The 18,201-nt window shown below is 41.9% G+C and overlaps 1 protein-coding gene across 10 annotated transcripts in view; it reads right to left on the bottom strand.

Moving 5' to 3' along the window:
* The window catches only part of RABGEF1 (RAB guanine nucleotide exchange factor 1), an 82,044-nt gene that overhangs the window by 33,788 nt on the left and 30,055 nt on the right, over positions 1 to 18,201 (bottom strand). For 3 of the 10 annotated variants that reach the window (XM_045387945.2, XM_065541837.2, XM_065541838.2), the window contains exons 2-4: positions 16,249 to 16,437; positions 12,318 to 12,484; positions 2,322 to 2,491 (exon numbers count right to left, since the gene is read on the bottom strand). In XM_045387945.2, the coding sequence (XP_045243880.1) occupies positions 2,322 to 2,491; positions 12,318 to 12,484; positions 16,249 to 16,427 (516 nt within the window). In that variant the 5' untranslated portion in view covers positions 16,428 to 16,437. The remainder of the gene's footprint in view (positions 1 to 2,321; positions 2,492 to 12,317; positions 12,485 to 16,248; positions 16,438 to 18,201) is intronic. The other 7 variants (XM_045387947.2, XM_065541839.2, XM_074034857.1 and 4 more) reach the window with 5 other exon arrangements.

Below are 18,201 nucleotides of genomic sequence, written 5' to 3' on the forward strand. Positions count from 1 at the left end.
TTAGGTTAGTTCAGGTGTAAAGAATGTTTATTTACTTATTTGTTTTTTTTTTTTTTTGAGATGGAGTCTTGCTCAGTCGCCCAGGCTAGAGTGCAGTGGCCGGATCTCAGCTCGCTGCAAGCTCCGCCTCCCGGGTTTACGTCATTCTCCTGCCTTAGCCTCCCGAGTAGCTGGGACTACAGGGGCCCGCCACCTCGCCTGGCTAGTTTTTTTATATTTTTTAGTAGAGATGGGGTTTCACCATGTTAGCCAGGATGGTCTCGATCTCCCGACCTCGTGATCCGCCCGTCTCGGCCTCCCAAAGTGCTGGGATTACAGGCTTGAGCCACCATGCCCCGCCTTATTTACTTATTTGAAAGGACATTAACTTGTGGCCAAAGGCCAAAAGGGCTTCTCTAGGGACATTCAGTTTAAAAAACATCTCTTTCATATGCAGTATGTGCAGACTTCACACTAAAGATACCTGAGATACATGCATAGGACTTGGCCACCTAACCATGAAACACATAGTATAGAAATGGAAAATAGGTGGCTTAGTGGCTCTTAAAACAGGAGGAATCTGAGGCCATATCCAGGTCTCTGATATAAACTAGTGATGCCTTACAAATAAATATGGTGATATTTGTACCAGTTAATTACCTCTTTACTTTAGTATACTCATTTAGAAGTCTACTAAATTATCATAGAATAAGAACACATCACACTTCTAAGGAAAAGAGAAACAACAAATCTGAGTTGTGCAATTTTCTAAAACATATTATGATACAGCATATATGCTATAAGTACTACAGTATACATATGCTAATTTAATATAGCTATCTCATCAACATTTCATGTGGGCTCAAGAAAAAAATAAATACAAAACCTCAGTTTTTAGTTCTGATAAAAATGAAAGATAGTGTCACATGAACTCTGAATTTTTCCATATTAAGAATATCTATCTGGCCGGGCGCGGTGGCTCACGCCTGTAATCCCAGCACTTTGGGAGGCCAAGGCAGGCGGATCATAAGGTCAGGAGATCAAGACCATCCTGGCTAACACGGCGAAACCCTGTCTCTACTAAAAGTACAAAAAATTAGCCAGGCGTGGTGGCGGGCGCCTGTAGTCCCAGCTACTTGGGAGGCTGAGGCAGGAGAATGGCGTGAACCCAGAGGCACAGCTTGCAGTGAGCCGAGATCGCGCCATTGCTCTAGCCTGGGCAACAGAGCGAGACTCCGTCTCAAAAAAAAAAAAAAAAAAAAAAAAAAAAGGATCTCTATCATGGTTCCTAACTTAAGAAAAAAAAAAAAAAGATCAATGAAAGCTTACTTGTTTTAACTCTAAATGTTTTACTCTAGAGAGAAAAAATACCTAAAGAAAGAGAGCTACTTACTTACACAGTCTAATTACATTTCTGAAGGGTGAGAAAGCCAGCTTTTCTCCTTTACAAGCTGAATTCAATATCTAAAAACTATTTTGACACAGGTCTACTGCTTATTAGCCTAGTGATTGCTGACCCCAGCTAGAATATAGCTGAACAGTTAAACACTCTGCTGCTTTTCTAATTTCCTTTTTCTAAGACTTCCTTAGAAAGAACTTTTGGAGCTAATTCTGAGCTTAATGGTTATAGAATGTTACAACAGAATTAATCCCTATTTACAAAATGAATTCCTTTACAGGCAGTCTTATGAATTACTGCCACTGAAATTATGGGTAAAAGTAACAGGTGTGAAAGTCACAAGTTCTGCTTGACATTGGCAAAATCTAGCTGTGTAACCTGGACAGGTCACTTATCCTCTTTGGCTCTCAACTTCCTCATCTATAAAACAAAGGGACTGAAACTCCATAGCTGCTAAAGTTCCTTTCATTGTCTAAATTCTATCTGTCCTTTCTCTAACTGAATGAGAAAAATTCTAAATCAAAATACAAAAAACAAAACAGAATTCAACAACAACCACCACCCTTAAAATTACTGCAACAACCGTTAAAATTACTGCCACCGGCCTGACGATGGTTGCACAGAGTTAAAGGTCGTCTATGGCGGTTTATACCATTTACAAGGTTACAAGTCAAAAAGGCCTGTTACTAAAGCACATCATTCAAGTGGCTTCAAGGTCAGATTTCCACACAAAGATGATCCAAACACCACTGAGTTGCAGTGGAAAAGTACTAGCCTGAGAGTCGGGTTTTGGCTTGATTCAGAGGCTTTTCTTAGGTAAGTAATTTAACATCTCTTGGTCTTGATTTTCTCAGGTATAAAATGACAACGTTACACTATATTATCTCTAAGACCTTTCCTCAAACCAAAACTCTGTGTTTCTACGTGGTTATTCCCAACCTACCCTTTTGTAATGCATTCCTTCCAAAAACAGCTTGGTCTGTTTATAGATTTCTTGGCCTGTCTTGTGGAAGGTCTTGAGAAATTCTATGAACTCCTTAGACACTCTATCCGTTTCAATGCTGGTTTGCCGGTTTATGGAAGGACTGGGAGCTTTTGCTTCCTGAATTTCTGCTGGGAAAATTAAACATAGTAAGTTTCATGACATAAAAGATCCATGCATGGAATTACTTTAAGTATGTAACTTAAGGTTATTTAAATTATGTTTCATCAAAGTTAAACTTGAATTTAAATCATTTTATGTTTGAATGGTTGGACAACTTTCCTTAAAGTAAACTAAATCTGTTTTACAAGTAGGAAGTATGAGTAGACAAAACTACATTATCTAAAAGATATTCCTACTGAAATAAAAGTTGTTCTATTAGCATTTTCTTTGCCAAAATATATCATGCTTTGATCTATATATTCAATCATGAACACTGAAATGGCACCACTAGGCTTCTCAAAGACTGCTTGAGTTTATAAAACTAGTCAACAAATAGAAAACAATCAATAGAAGCACTGAAATGTCAGATGACTTATAAATGTTAGACAACCTTTCCAAATCCCATTTTACTTGACAAAAAGGCAAAGGTTAATGTGTTTATGTGGAGACTCACAATAATTTACCCACCATTTCATTGGTGAGTCATACTGATCAAAGTGAAAGAATGCATCCAAAGTGTTAATAGCATGATGAACACGACAAAACACACGATGAAGAGACAAGGGAAACATGCACCACACTATCTGATCAGCTGGGCAGACAACTCTTTCCCCTCTTCAAATAAACACACTGAAAGGAAAATGGGACATTTACACAAGAGAGATAAGGATGTTGTAACAGGCAGTATGTGCTTTTAGAAAGTACGAACTACCACTTGGTCTCTGATCACATTCTAAACCTCCTGATTTTGAACTATGCTCTCTAATGTTTATAAGGAATTTAAGTTTCCCATATCCCAATGATTTCCTAAAAAGAAAAATAATTTCTTTAAAAAGTACGTTTTATTTTGAGACAAAGTCTTGCTTTGCCACCCAGGCTGGAGTGCAGTGGCATGATCTCAGCTCACTGCAACCTCCACCTCCCACGTTCAAGCGATTCTCCTACCGAGCTACTCAGTCTCCGAGTAGCTGCTCTCTCTACAAAAAGTAAGAACATTAGCCAGGCATGGTAGTGCATACCTATAGTGCCAGCTATTTGGGGGGGGCTGAAGCAGGAGGATCGCTCGAGCCCAGGAGTTTGACACTGCAGTGAGTTATGAGATCGCCCTACTGCACTCCAGCCTCGGCGACAGAATGAGACCTTGTCTTTTCAAAAAAAAAAAAAAAAAAGGTAAGGTATGTACACTGTGCTATGTTTTATGTAAAATGGGGTAGTGGGATAAGAATATATGTGTTTATAACTCAGAATAAAAGCACAAAAGGATACACAAGAAAGTAATAACAAAAGTTGTCTGAAAGTGGGAGAAACAAAGCAGTGTTGCTTAGGAACTAGATGGGCAAGAGACAAACTAGAAACGAAACTTCTGACCATACCTGTTAGCGCCATTTGGATATACTACCTATTTTTTAAGCACATAAATAAATCATGTACAATCTAATTCAAAACAAAAAAGGGAACATCTTTTCTAAAGTATTGTTTATCTCAATTGAAAACCAAAGATTGTGCTGACATCGGTATGATTAGAAATTCTTTAGTGTTTGGAAGTGAATCCTTCTCTGATAATTCCGCTTCTAGTCATGATGGAAAACTCTGATCGCATCAGGTTTACCCTACTATCTTAACAATTGGAAGGTCAGACAAATATATGAACAAAAGGTTTTCAGACACTAGATGACAGGCAAACAGCAGATTAACTCCTGAAAGAAGGAAAACAAACATAGTCTGTCCTAGAGTGTCCCAGCTCACTGCTGGGAGAGTTTTAAAGTCTTGGCACAGGGAGAGGCCACTCAAACAGAGCATAGCTGACTTGCTGAATTGAGGAGACAGCATTTGGAGTTCTGGGAGGCCAATGTGACCAGAATTTGCAAGGCAAAATATCATGCAAATGCTATGGAGGGGAGAGGACTACACAGAAAAAGCTCCAGGTAACTGCAGAGGGTTCCCTTGAGTGTGGCTGAGTACCGCACATGCGTATGAGGAAATTACCCAAGATGAGAGAAAGAACCACCAAGTAACATGTAGAACCACAGCACAAAGGAGGGGAGGAAGAAATAGAAGAATCCTGTTTCGGCCGGGCGCGGTGGCTCAAGCCTGTAATCCCAGCACTTTGGGAGGCCGAGACGGGCGGATCACGAGGTCAGGAGATTGAGACCATCCTGGTGAACATGGTGAAACCCCGTCTCTACTAAAAAATACAAAAAACTAGCCGGGCTAGGTGGCGGCACCTGTAGTCCCAGCTACTCGGGAGGCTGAGGCAGGAGAATGGCGGGAACCCGGGAGGCAGAGCTTGCAGTGAGCTGAGATCCGGCCACTGCAACTCCAGCCCGGGAGACAGAGTGAGACTCCGTCTCAAAAAAAAAAAAAAGAATCCTGTTTAGGGAGGGGAACATCATACACTGGGGCCTGCTGGGTGGTGGGGGACAAGCGGAGGGATAACATTAGGAGAAATACCTAATGTAGGTGACAGGTTGATGGGTGCAGCAAACCACCAGGGCATGCATATACCTATGTAACAAAACTACACATTCTGCATGTGTAACCCAGAACTTAAAAGTATAATAAAAATAAATAATAAATTACATGTAAAAAATTCCATTTAAGATTCTTTTCTGTAAAGTGGTATAATACTATTGTTTTAAATTTTTTTCTTTTTTCTGTAAAGTGGTATAATATTACTTGAGGGTAGATGATAAGTTAAAGATGTATTCTGTAAACCCCAGAACAACCAGTAACAAAAACAGAACAAAGAGGTATAGCTAACAAGCTGATAGTGGAGATAAAGGTGTGGTCATAAAGAAGGCAAGAAAAGAGGAGAAAAGGAACTAAGACAAGATGAGATAAACACAAAGAGCAAGATGGCAGGGGTAAACTTTCCCTTATCGAAAATCACATTAAATGTATGTGCTATAAACAGTCTGATTAAATGTCAGAGATTATCAGATTAGATTAAAAAACAAGACCCCACTTCATGTTGTCCGTAAGAAATTAACTTTAAATATAAAGATACAAACATGTTAAAAACTAATGAAAGGAAAAGGATACTCTGAAACAATGAAAAAGAGCTTAAGTGGTTACACCAACGTTAGACAAAGTAAACTTAAGAACATGGACCATATTGGCCGGGCGCAGTGGCTCATGCCTGTAATCCCAGCACTTTGGGAGGCCAAGGCAGGCAGATCACAAGGTCAGGAGATCGAGACCATCCTGGCTAACATGGTGAAACCTCGTCTCTACTAAAAATACAAAAAATTAGCCGGGCATGGTGACGGGCGCCTTCAGTCCCAGCTACTCGGGAGGCTGAGGCAGGAGAATGGCGTGAACCCGGGAGGCGGAGCTTGCAGTGAGCTGAGATCTTGCCACTGCACTCCAGCCTCGGCAACAAAGCAAGACTCCGTCTCAAAAAAAAAAAAAGAACATGGACCATATTACCAAGAACAAAAGGGTATCTCATCATAAAAAAGGGGTTCATTTTTCCAGAAGACATAGCAATCCTAAATATGTATATACTAATAACACTGCTTCAAAACACAAAAAACAAAATCTGACAGAACTGAAAGGAGAAACAAATTTGGACATTTCAATATTCCTCACTTAGTAATTGACAGAAAGGTGATTTTTAAAAAGTCACTAAAGACAGAAGACTTGAACAATGCAATGCTATCAACCAATTTGACCTATCTGACTCTGACAGAACACTCAACCCAATAAAAACATAATACATATTCCATCTGACAAAATAATAATGGTAGTAACTTACATATAGATAATGTCTATTAAGCACTAAGTACTTTTACAATGCTATTTTGTATAATCCTCACAAGTCTATCGGGTTATACACTTATGATATTTACAAATGAGGAAGCTGAGGCTTGAATATGTTAAGTAACTTGAGTAACGTTGCAGTCACTTATACAGTAAAGACTGGAATTTGAACCCAGCTCTGTGCGCTTAAATCCAAGGCCTGAGCTGTTGACTATGCTACAACTACCTCAGTAAGCCAAAGAGAGGACTGAAGACTCTTCAGAAGAACACCAATCCCTCTGACTTTGGAGGTCTGTAGGCCAGTCAAAGACAAGAAAACCCTACTCATTTCCTTTATTGCTTTGCTTACAATATGCTTCCCTCCCACATATACTTATCCAAAGAGACACTTCTACTTTAAAAAAAAAAAATCCCCTTTTAAAATGTAAATGAGGATTAATTCTATTAGCTAGTTATGATCATACAAGTTACTAAAATCAACACTTGGTTGTTTTTCTCTAAGCTTCCTAAAAATTAACCCCTACTAAGAGGCTAGAAGTTTGAATTAGAGAGGGGAAAGTGAGAGACGGTTCAGGTGTTCGGTACACAGGGAGGACGTGAGTTATGTCTGAATAGCCAAACAGGGATTCAATGTGTAAGGTGAAAGAAGTGAAGAAGAAGAAAATATGGAAAAGAACAATGTCACCCACATTACAGTTTATAGTTCTGGCTAGGGCTCAAATGGCAAGTGCTTGCTCTTCAACTTAAAGTCACCTTGTGTTTTTGGTTTTTTTTTTTAAATCAGGGTCTCACTTTGTCACCCAGGCTGGAGTACAGTTGCATGAACACAGCATACTGCAGCCTCAACCTCCCAGGCTCAAACGATCCTCTCACCTCAGCCTCCTAAGCAGTTGGGGCTACAAGCACTAGCCCAGCTATTTTTAAATTTTTTTTTTTTTAAGAGATGAGGATCTCACATTGTTGCTCAGGCTGCGGTGCAGTGGTACGATCTTGGCTCACTGCACTCTCCACCTCCGGGTTCAAACAATTTTCCTGCCTCAGCCTCCCAAGTAGCTGGGATTGCAGGCACACGCCACCACCCCCGGCTAATTTTTGTATTTTTAGTAGAGACAGGGTTTCACCATGTTGGCCAGGCTGGTCTCGAACTCCCGACCTTAGATGATCCACCCGCCCCGGCCTCCCAAAGTGCTGGGATTACAGGCATGAGCCCCTGCACCAGCCATATTTCTCTATTTTACTAAATTAACACAAGGATTATGATTTTTGTTCAATCAGTTTTACTTCATTTATTGTTCTTATTTATTGATTTCTTCATTTTATTTTATTTTATTTTATTTTATTTTATTTTATTTATTTATTTATTTTTTGGAGACGGAGTCTCGCTTTGTTGCCCAGGCTGGAGTGGCACGATCTCAGCTCACTGCAACCTCTACCTCCCAGGCTGAAGCGATTCTCTTTCTTGTTGTTGTTGTTGAGACGGAGTCTCACTCTGTCGCCCAGGCTGGAGTGCAGTGGCAAGATCTCAGCTCACTGCAAGCTCCACCTCCCAGGTTCACGCCATTCTCCTCCCTCAGCCTCCCGAGTAGCTGGGACTACAGTAGCCGGCCACCACGCCCGGCTAATTTTTTGTGTTTTTAGTAGAGATGGGGTTTCACCATGTTAGCCAGAATGGTCTCGATCTCCTGACCTCGTGATCCGCCTGCCTCAGCCTCGGAAAGTGCTGGGATTACAGGCGTGAGCCACCGCGCCAGGCCTCAAGCGATTCTCTTGACTTTGCATCCCAAGTAGCTGGGATTACAGGTGCTCACCACCACACCTGCCTAATTTTGGTATTTTTAGTAGAGATGGGGTTGCGCCATGTTGGCCACGCTGGTCTCAAACTCCCGACCTTAGGTGATCTGCCCGCCTCGGACTCTCAAAGTGCTGGGATTACAGGCGTGAGCCACCGTGCCCGGCCTTATTGTCCTTATTTATTTGGACACTCAAATTATCCCAGACTTGGTCAGTGGAAATCCCTCCAAGCTGGCTTCTGGATCTTCTGAACTGTCCCCAAAATATTGAAGGGGCCTTTTTTCCCTGCCCCAGTCCCAGAATCAGTCATTTCTCCAAGAAGCCCTGGTTCACTTTAAAGAATAATAGTATTTAGAGTCTAAGGTCTGGGTGGTATTGGTATTTTTTTTTTTTTTTTTGAGACAGAGTCTGGCTCTGTTGCCCAGGCTGGAGTGCAGTGGCGTGATCTCGGCTCACTGCAAGCTCCGCCTCCCGGGTTCACACCATTCTCCTGCCTCAGCCTCCCGAGTAGCCAGGACTGCAGGCGCCCGCCACCACGCCCGGCTAATTTTTTGTATTTTTAGTAGAGACGGGGTTTCACCATGTTAGCCAGGATGGTCTCGATCTCCTGACCTTGTGATCCACCTGCCTCGGCCTCCCAAAGTGCTGGGATTACAGGTGTGAGCCACCGCACCCAGCCGGTATTGGTGTTTTAACTCTAAAAAAGAAAAGATATGCTTTGTAGGACCACTGTCTTCAGATCCGTTCGTGAAAGAGGTACATAAGATGATACTTGGGATGACAAGATTACAGGAGTTCTGAAAGAAAAGGGCACTTTGAAATGTATAAGCAAATATCTCAGCTTGGCCAACCACTATGACTTCCTCTATACAGCTCACTCACCCTGACTGTGGAGACTAAAACACTTTAACTGAGTCTTTACAGTCAAGATATTCCATGTGCTTTCTCTGAAGGCGTATCCAACTCTACAAGAACGTGAAAATATCTTCAAATTCCTTAGAAAGTTATTTGTATTTTGTCTGCTACCAAGCTCTTATGTATGGCATAAAAACTTTCCTTTATGCTACTAACAGAAACAAATAAAATACCAAGAGCAAGGGCATCACAGACTAAAGAAGATCAAGAATACGGAATACAAAAAATCTGTTTCTAGTCTAGACCCAATACATTAAAACTGCACTCAGGCTAACCTTATCCACACACAATGGCCAAAGAAGTAATCAGTGTGAAATGCAAAATTTAACTGGCTAAGTTCTATTAAGTGGTCTGTGAAACAAAGACATAATGGAATCTTCTTTTCTAACATGAATTTTTAAAATACTTTAAGGTCTTTATCCCCAAAAGCTTTCTACAGACAAAAAGCAACTAAAGAACAAAATATCTAAAGTACAAATCTAACATTCAAAAAGATGGGGGGCGGTGGGCAGACAAGAACAAAAGTAAAAACCATTCTGCATACATATTTTTTAAAACAAAATTCACTTGGATTCTTTCTTTTTAATTAATTACTTTTTTTAATGTTGGTGTCTCACTCTGATGTCCAGGCTGGAATACAGTGGCACAATCACAGCTCACTGAAGCCACTAACTCCAGAGCTCATGTAATCCTCTTACCTTAGTCTTGCAAGTAGCTGGGATTATAGGTAGGTACAAGCCATGGCACCCAGCTCCAGAATTGTTTCTTTTTAAAGTACAGACTCTGTACTAAATTGTAAATCTTCTTTCCATAGTATAATGCAAACTGTACAGAGGCTTTTGGGACACAGGTTTTTAAAACCACCAAGGAGAGTCAGCGAATATAAATGATGATTATGTACTTAAGTAACAGAAATTTCATATATATATTATTTAATATATATATTAAATAACCTGAGTTTCTGAAGTATACACATTGGATAAAGGAATATAATGGAAAAATATAGACCCAGGAGTTAGGAGACCCAAGATCTCATACACAAACTCATTGTGCAACCTTGGGTAAATTAGTTAACCTTTATGGACTTTCATACTGTCACCTGCAAAATGAGGCTATTAGAGCTGATAATTTTATAAATTTTTTTTGTTGCTGTTGAGACGGAGTCTCACTCTGTCGCCCAGGCTGGAGTGCAGTGGCCGGATCTCAGCTCACTGCAAGCTCCTCCTCCCGGGTTCACGCCATTCTCCTGCCTCAGCCTCCCAAGTAGCTGGGACTACAGGCGCCCGCCACCTCGCCCGGCTAGTTTTTTGTATTTTTTTTAGTAGAGACGGAGTTTCACTGTGTTCGCCAGGATGGTCTCGATCTCCTGACCTTGTGATCCGCCCGTCTCGGCCTCCCAAAGTGCTGGGATTACAGGCTTGAGCCACTGCGCCCAGCCAATTTTATAATTTTTAAAATTATTTTATCTGCTATAAATACTTATTTCACTACATATCATCAAGAAACAGACCTTAAGCTAAATAGGAATGAGTAGTCTTAATAGTAAATGCCTTTGTGCTCCCTGCAAGATTATTCTATCAGAAGAACAACTTCCATTTTAAAATAGCTAACACTTACTGGAAATCTACTGTGTGTGTCGGGCACTGTGCTAAGCTCTTAACGCGCATTAACTCACTGAACCCTCATCACATGCCTCTGGTAGGTATTACTGTCCCTCACTGTTGACAGGACTCGGAGTCGTTAGTCCACCCAGGGTCACAAAGCTGGTAAATGACAAAGTTAGGACTCAAACCAGGGGTGATTCCAAAGTCACCTTACTAACCATCTGTCTATTCCACCTCCTAATAAATAAATCATGAGCCCAATACATTCTTATTTAATCTCTGGCAGGAACTAATTTTTTTGCTCGTTTTTCATAGAGACAAAATTGCTACAACTGGCAGCCAACCAAGAAACAACTTCAAATTCATCATATAATCCATCTTTTTTCTTTTCTTTCCTTTTTTTAGACAGGATCTTGCTCTGTCACCCAGGCTGGAGTGCAATGGCACCATTTTGGCTCACTGCAACCTCCACCTCCTGGGTTCAAATGATTCTCCTGCCTTAGCCTCCTGGCCTCAGCTGGGACTACAGGCATATGCCACTGTGCCTGGATGATTTTTCTATTTTTTGTAGAGACGGGGTTTTCTATTTTTTGTAGAGACGGGGTTTTATGTTGCCCAGGCTGGTCTCAAAAACTCCTGAGCTCAGGAAATCCATCTGTCCTGGCCTCCCAAAGTGCTGAGATTATAGGCTTGAGCTGCCGCACCAGGCCTGGTATCCATGTCTTAAAGAGAAGCGTGTTTTTGGTTATAAGCAATATTTCCTTTTAATAAAACAAAAGGAAACAGCAAAAGTCACAAAACCTAGAAGACCGGCAAGGATCTTAAGGGGTAACACTGTCTTATTTTTCATTCCGTTGCCTCCAGGAGAGAAGACCTCATTACAATTACCCCAGGGCAGGAACCGGGGAGCAAGTGAGGGGGCTCCCAGAGAACAGGTCTTCTGACAGCATCAGTGGTGGTTCCCAGTCTCCCTCATTATTTCACGCTGACTGCATAACTCTGAGTAACAACATACATTTTCAGAGACCGAGGCCTCACAACAAAGATTCTTTCCTGCTTCATGTTGGGCCACTTCAACTGGCTAGGCTGCTCAATCGTAGAACAACTGTGACTTACGTGACAATCCTCTTGCTGGTTACATGGCATTTTAAGAAGCAGGGTGAATATGATCACCTACATACAAACCCATGCACTGGAAAATAGCTACTACAGCTCACTCTCATCCCCCCAGGAGCCCAACGTGGGCCTTTTCCTATATTTTCTCAATACACTTTCTCAAGACACAAGTTGTCTCTCAAATAAGCTCTCGAGCAGAAAATCTCTCTCAGATGACTTTCAAGCCTAGAAATCACCATTTCTGACAAGCTGTGAACAGTGAGGGTATTACACCACAGAACAAACCAGGATCCACAAATAAAGACACAAAAAAACAAAACATCCAAAGAGACAGTCATTTGGATGGGGATGACTTTCATAAACAAAACTACCTATTTCAATTCTCTTTATTCCTCCTATAAACAAATTTCTCTAAAACACAATGTCTTTCAACCAAAGAGAGTATTGGTTTCATATATTGTCTGACCCTCAAACCCACTTTCAGTCTCAAATCTGAGCTGATGTTCTCAAAAAGTTGACAGAAATTACAACCTGAGCCTGTGAGCATTGTGGATCTACTCTGTGTCTCACTCAGGCAGAGAAGAAAAAAAGAGTATCAGAACATTACCCTTCTTTGATCCGACCCTGGAAGACGCACTGAAGAATTTCTTCACTGTGGTAACCTTGCGGGTCTTCTCGTTGGTTTTCTTTTCTTCAAACTTGGAGAATGTGAGGGATTGGGCCCCTTGGCTGCTCTGACTGCTGGCAAAGGCCTCTTCTTCCTCCCGCTGGAGTCTGCAATTCAAGAAAGGATTAGAATGATCTAGATATTCTCTAAGGTTTCTCTTTATCTGAAGGTTATTACTCCACTAATTCAGGAGGATCTCAAGATTTTAGAACTAGAGACTAAATATACTAAATCAGCCTGAGGTCTCACATAGCTACAGGATGGACTGCTCTTCATGCACTACAGATTTCAAATGGGATCTTCTCATGCTCATTCAGCAATTGCTCTAGGGCTACATGAAAGAAATCAAGTCTACTCCTTTTCCCTAACAAGCTCAAGGCTGGAACAGAGAAAAAGGTAAGTAAACAACTGCTACATAATGGGACAGCTGCTACATTAGAGAGTAAAAATTGAGTGCTGTGAGAACACAGGAAAGAACAACTCAATCTGCTGGGGGAGTCTGTTGGGGCCTTACAACACTGATGTTTGGGCTGGGTCTTAAAGGATAAATAGGATCCTTTTTTTTGGGTTGTTTTTGAGACACAGTGTCACTCCATCGCCCAGGCTGGGGTGAGATGGTACGATCTCGGCTCATTACAACCTCTGCCTCCTGAGTTCAAGCGATTCTCACGCCTCAGCCTTCCAAGTTATTGAGACTACAGGCGCACACCACCACGCCTGACTAATAAGGCCGAATAGTATTCTAAGTGAAAGGATATTCCAAGAAGGAGGAACTACAAATGTGCAAACCTGTGGTTTGCTTCACAACAAGCTGAATGTAGCCAGAGCACTGGGTGTGTAATGAATGGTGATGCTGGATACACAGGAAGGCACCAGAGGGTAAGGAATCTTGATTGCTAAGCCCACATTCTGGATTTCATCATGTGGTGGGGAAGCAAGAAAAACTGTAAATCCGGCCGGGCGCGGTGGCTCAAGCCTGTAATCCCAGCACTTTGGGAGGCCGAGGCGGGCGGATCACGAGGTCAGGAGATCGAGACCACAGTGAAACCCCGTCTCTACTAAAAATACAAAAAATTAGCCGGGCGCGGTGGCGGGCGCCTGTAGTCCCAGCTACTCAGGAGGCTGAGGCAGGAGAATGGCGGGAACCCGGGAGGCGGAGCTTGCAGTGAGCCAAGATCGCGCCACTGCACTCCAGCCTGGGCAACAGCGTGAGACTCCGTCTCAAAAAAAAAAAAAAAAGAAAGAAAAACTGTAAATCCAAGAAGTTATCGTTGTCAGATCTGTGCTTTAGAAAGATCATGCAGGTAGCTGTGTGAACAACTTGAAGGGTAGAGAAACTAGAGACAGGGACAAGAAGTAAGAGTATATTACAAAGGTTTAAGTAAAAGAAAATAAGTACCTGGAAAATAGGAGTAGAAAAGGTAAAATTCAAAAGACTTTTCTGAATTGGAAGAAACAAAACTTGGTCGGCCGGGCGCGGTGGCTCAAGCCTGTAATCCCAGCACTTTGGGAGGCCGAGACGGGCGGATCACGAGGTCAGGAGATCGAGACCATCCTGGGTAACACAGTGAAACCCCGTCTCTACTAAAAATACAAAAACTTAGCCGGGCGAGGTGGCAGGCGCCTGTAGTCCCAGCTACTCGGGAGGCTGAGGCAGGAGAATGGCGTGAACCCGGGAGGCGGAGCTTGCAGTGAGCTGAGATCCGGCCACTGCACTCCAGCCTGGGTGACAGAGCGAGACTCCGTCTCAAAAAAAAAAAAAAAAGAAACAAAACTTGGTCAAGTTGTAGGTAGCAAGGGAGATGAAGGAGAAATTAAGAATGAAACCAAGATTTTTTAGCTAACTTGGTAAATAGTGATGCCATTAATTGAATCAGAAGGGTTAGGAGGAAAATGTTCAGAATGGGGAGAATAATAAATAAAAGCAATAAATTTGGCTTTGGATTAGCTGCATGTGAACCACCTGTATTAATTCCCAAACACAGGTCAGGTGCGGTAGCTCACGCCTGTAATCCCAGCGCGGGGAGGCTAAGGTGGCCAGATCACTTGAGCTCAGGAGTTTGAGACTAGCCTGGGCAACATGGTGAAACCCTGTCTGTACATAAAATATAAAAATTAGCTGGGTGTGGTGGCATACTTCTGTAGTCCTAGCTACTTGGGAGGCTGAAGCAGGAGGATCACTTGAGCCCAGGAAGCTGAGGTTGCAGTGAGTCAAGACTACACCACTGCACTCCAGCCAGGGTGACAGAGCAAGACCCTGTCTCAAAACAAATAAACAAACAAACAAACAAACAAACAAAAACAACACAAGCACTATCTAAAAGACAATGATTTTCCAAGTGTGATTCCCCAGACAGCAGCAGCAGCATCATTAGGCAACTTGTTAGAAATGGAAATTATCTGGTCTTACTCCCAAGCTACTAAAATCAGAGACTCTGAGGGTAAGGTCCAGCAGTCACTGCTTTTACAAACTTTCCAAGTGATTTAGCAGGGTTACAATTAAAAGCAGTAAGAAATAGAACAAAAGTCACAGGTGGAGGTGCTAAGCCTGAGGATGGAATCAGGACACCTCTTTCTTTGGGACAGACAAGAAGTTAATATAAAGGTATTAGTACATTTTTATGTGGCGAGGGGATGAAGCTGACGGAGTTTGTGCCTAGTGGCCTCTACTCTGTTTTTGAAACAGGATCTGCTACTGACAGCATCAGGCATGCAGGGGAAACCTTGAGGAGATCATTCATGTTCTGGGCTAAAATTTTCTCTCTTTGATTGACCACAGTCACTGAAAGCAACGTGTGATTTCTAATTCTCTGCGTTCACCACAGATGTCAGCAAAGTAGTCACTCAACAAATATTGGCTGACTGGATGAAAAAACAAAAAACTAGCTAGAGGAGTTGGAAGAATTCCATTTGACTCTCTTCTGTTGAAGCAGTTTTAGAATTTCTAGAATGCTCTGGCAAAGAGCATTTTATTAGTTACTATGCTCACTAGCCTTCCCATCATTTATTTATTTATTTATTTATTTATTTTTTGAGGCAGAGTCTCACTCTGTCTCCCAGGCTGGAGTGCAGTGGCACAATCTCAGTTCACTGCAACCTCCAACACCTGGGTTCAAGCAATTCTCCTGCCTCAGCCTCCTGAGTAGCTGGGATAACAAATGTGCACCACCACACCCAACTAACTTTTTAAATATTTTTAGTAGAGACTAGGTTTCACCATGTAGGTCAGGCTGGTCTCGAACTCCTAACCTCAGGTGATCCTCCTGCCTCAGCCTCCCAAAGTGCTAGGATTAGAGGCGTGAGTCACTGCGCCCGGCCCATCGTTTAATTTTTAATTTTTAACATCATTATTTTTCTGGATAATATCAACTGCATTTGACCTAATTTTTAAAGAAAAGTTAAATTTCTACAATGCAATGACTATATACAAGTCAACAGATTTCTACTACTGTGTTTTATCACTGAGCTAGATGCAATGCTGAATATATTAAAAGAATGAGGGAAATAATGCTTGATGAGTGCCATTTGCAAGCCCTGCACTGGGTACATATTTATTAGCTCATTTAATCTTCACTAGGAAATATGTCTATCTCCATTCTTCCACTCCAAGGAGCTTATTATCTAAATTTGGGAACTAAAACTAACACAACCCAAAGAAAATAATCAGAAGTTAAGACAAACACAAAATGAAGAAACTACTGAAAGCTGTTCATTAAAAGTTAACTGAGAAGAGGGCAAAACATCCTTTTCCTTAATATTAAACTGACGTGCTGATAGCTTAAAGCAGAAGTGAAAAAATGTATTTGGAAGGTGACAGAACTACGTATCCAGTCGCGTCACTGTTCAATCACCCCTAGTTAAGTCCTTTTACCGCTCCGCCAGCTCCCAGTCCTCCTGAATCTGCTTCTGCCTGGCCTTGTGGTACTCTTCCCTCCAGCACTTGGAGCAGAAACCCTGCCAGGCTGGGTTGCCGTAGTAACCACATCCTTTCTTGCACAGGAGGTCCGACTGATCCACATGAATTCCTCGGCGTTCAGACTTCAGGCTCATCTTCTTCCTGCTAACCAATGAACAAACAAGAAAGTGTTGTTGAAAATGGATTATCATTCTACTAACTAAAATCTTACCAATTATGAACAAAAAGTGAGTCATTCCATTATCTTCAAGCTGTAAGAGAGGGAAGGAGGAAATGAAGGAGGGAGGGAGGGAGGGGAGGAAGAAAGAAAAAAGAAATATTAAATATAGTAAATTTCATGACACAGCCATATGAAAGAAAGACTTATTACCCACCCAAAATACCAAAAAAAAAAAAAAAAAAAAAAAAATTAAGAAAGGGCTAACATTAGATTAAAGACCTAAATGTAAAGGCTGGAAACTAGAAAACTCCTAGAAGAAAACTTAGGGGAAAAGCTTCCCGACACTGGATTTTGCAACGACTTCTAGGATATGACACCAAAACCACAGGCAACAAAAGCAAAGTCAGACAAATACATTCCATCAAACTTGAAAATGTCTGCACAGGCTGGACGAGCTGGCTCACGCCCGTAATCCCAGCCCTTTGGGAGGCCGAGGGGGGCTGATAATAAGGTCAGGAGATCGAGACCATCCTGGCTAACATGGTGAAACCCCGTCTCTACTAAAAATACAAAAAAATTAGCCGGGCGTTGGCGGTGGCTCATGCCTGTAATCCCAGCACTTTGGGAGGCCGAGGCAGGCAGATTATGAGGTCAGGAGTTGGAGACCATCCTGGCTAACATGGTAAAACCCCGTCTCTACTAAAAATACAAAAAAATTAGCCGGGCGTGGTGGCGGGTGCCTGTAGTCCCAGCTACTCGGCAGGCTGAGGCAGAAGAATGGTGTGAACCCAGGAGGCGGAGCTTGCAGTGAGCCATTCTGTGAACAACACACAGAATGAGAGAACATATCTGCAAACCACATATCTAATAAGGGGTTAATATCCAGAATATAAAGGAACTCTGACCACTCAATAACAAAAAAACCAAGATAATCTGGTTAACAAATGGGAAAAGGACTTCAATAGACAATTCTCCAAAGATATACCAACAGCCAACAAACAAGTGAAAAAATGCTCAGCATCACTAATCATCACAGAAATGCAAATCAAAACCACAATGAGATATCATTTCATACCCATTAGGATGCCTACTGTAAAAAAACAAACCCAGGATGCGCACAGTGGCTCATACCACTTTGGGAGGCCAAGGTGGGAGGATCACTTGAGGCTAGGAGTTCAGGACCAGCCTTGGCAACACAGCAAGACCCCATCTCATCTCTACCAAAAAATGCAAAAACGAGCTGGGTGTGATGGTGTACGCCTATAGTCCCAGCTACTCGGGAGGCTGAGATAGGAGGACTGCCTCAGCCCAGGAGTTGGAGGCTGCAATGAGCCATGATTACACCACTTCACTCCAGCCTGGGTGACAGAGGGAGGCCTTGTCTAGAAAGAAGAGGAGAGAAAAAAAATTGAAATAATATCATAATTTCCAAAGTCAGTTTTCTTTTCTACTGTGTAATATTTAAACTCATTTGTTCATAGTCTCACAGCTGTATGGTAAATCGCTATGCAACAATTTCCTTTCAAACTGAAACCACATGGTCTTCATTCTTCTCCACAATAACAAACTGCCAAACAAGCACAGAAAAAAAGCAGCACTCCTCACCATTCATTCAAGAGACACACATGTGCAGATAAAATTAAGCCCTATATTTTGGGGATCTTATTAATTTAACTCAAACATTTACTAAGTGCCAACTGTGTGCAGAGAATTGAGATAGATGGCACTGGTGATGCAACTGATAGAAT

The sequence above is a fragment of the Macaca fascicularis genome, chromosome 3, assembly GCF_037993035.2.
Source record: "Macaca fascicularis isolate 582-1 chromosome 3, T2T-MFA8v1.1".
NCBI classification, from domain to species: Eukaryota; Metazoa; Chordata; class Mammalia; order Primates; family Cercopithecidae; genus Macaca; species Macaca fascicularis.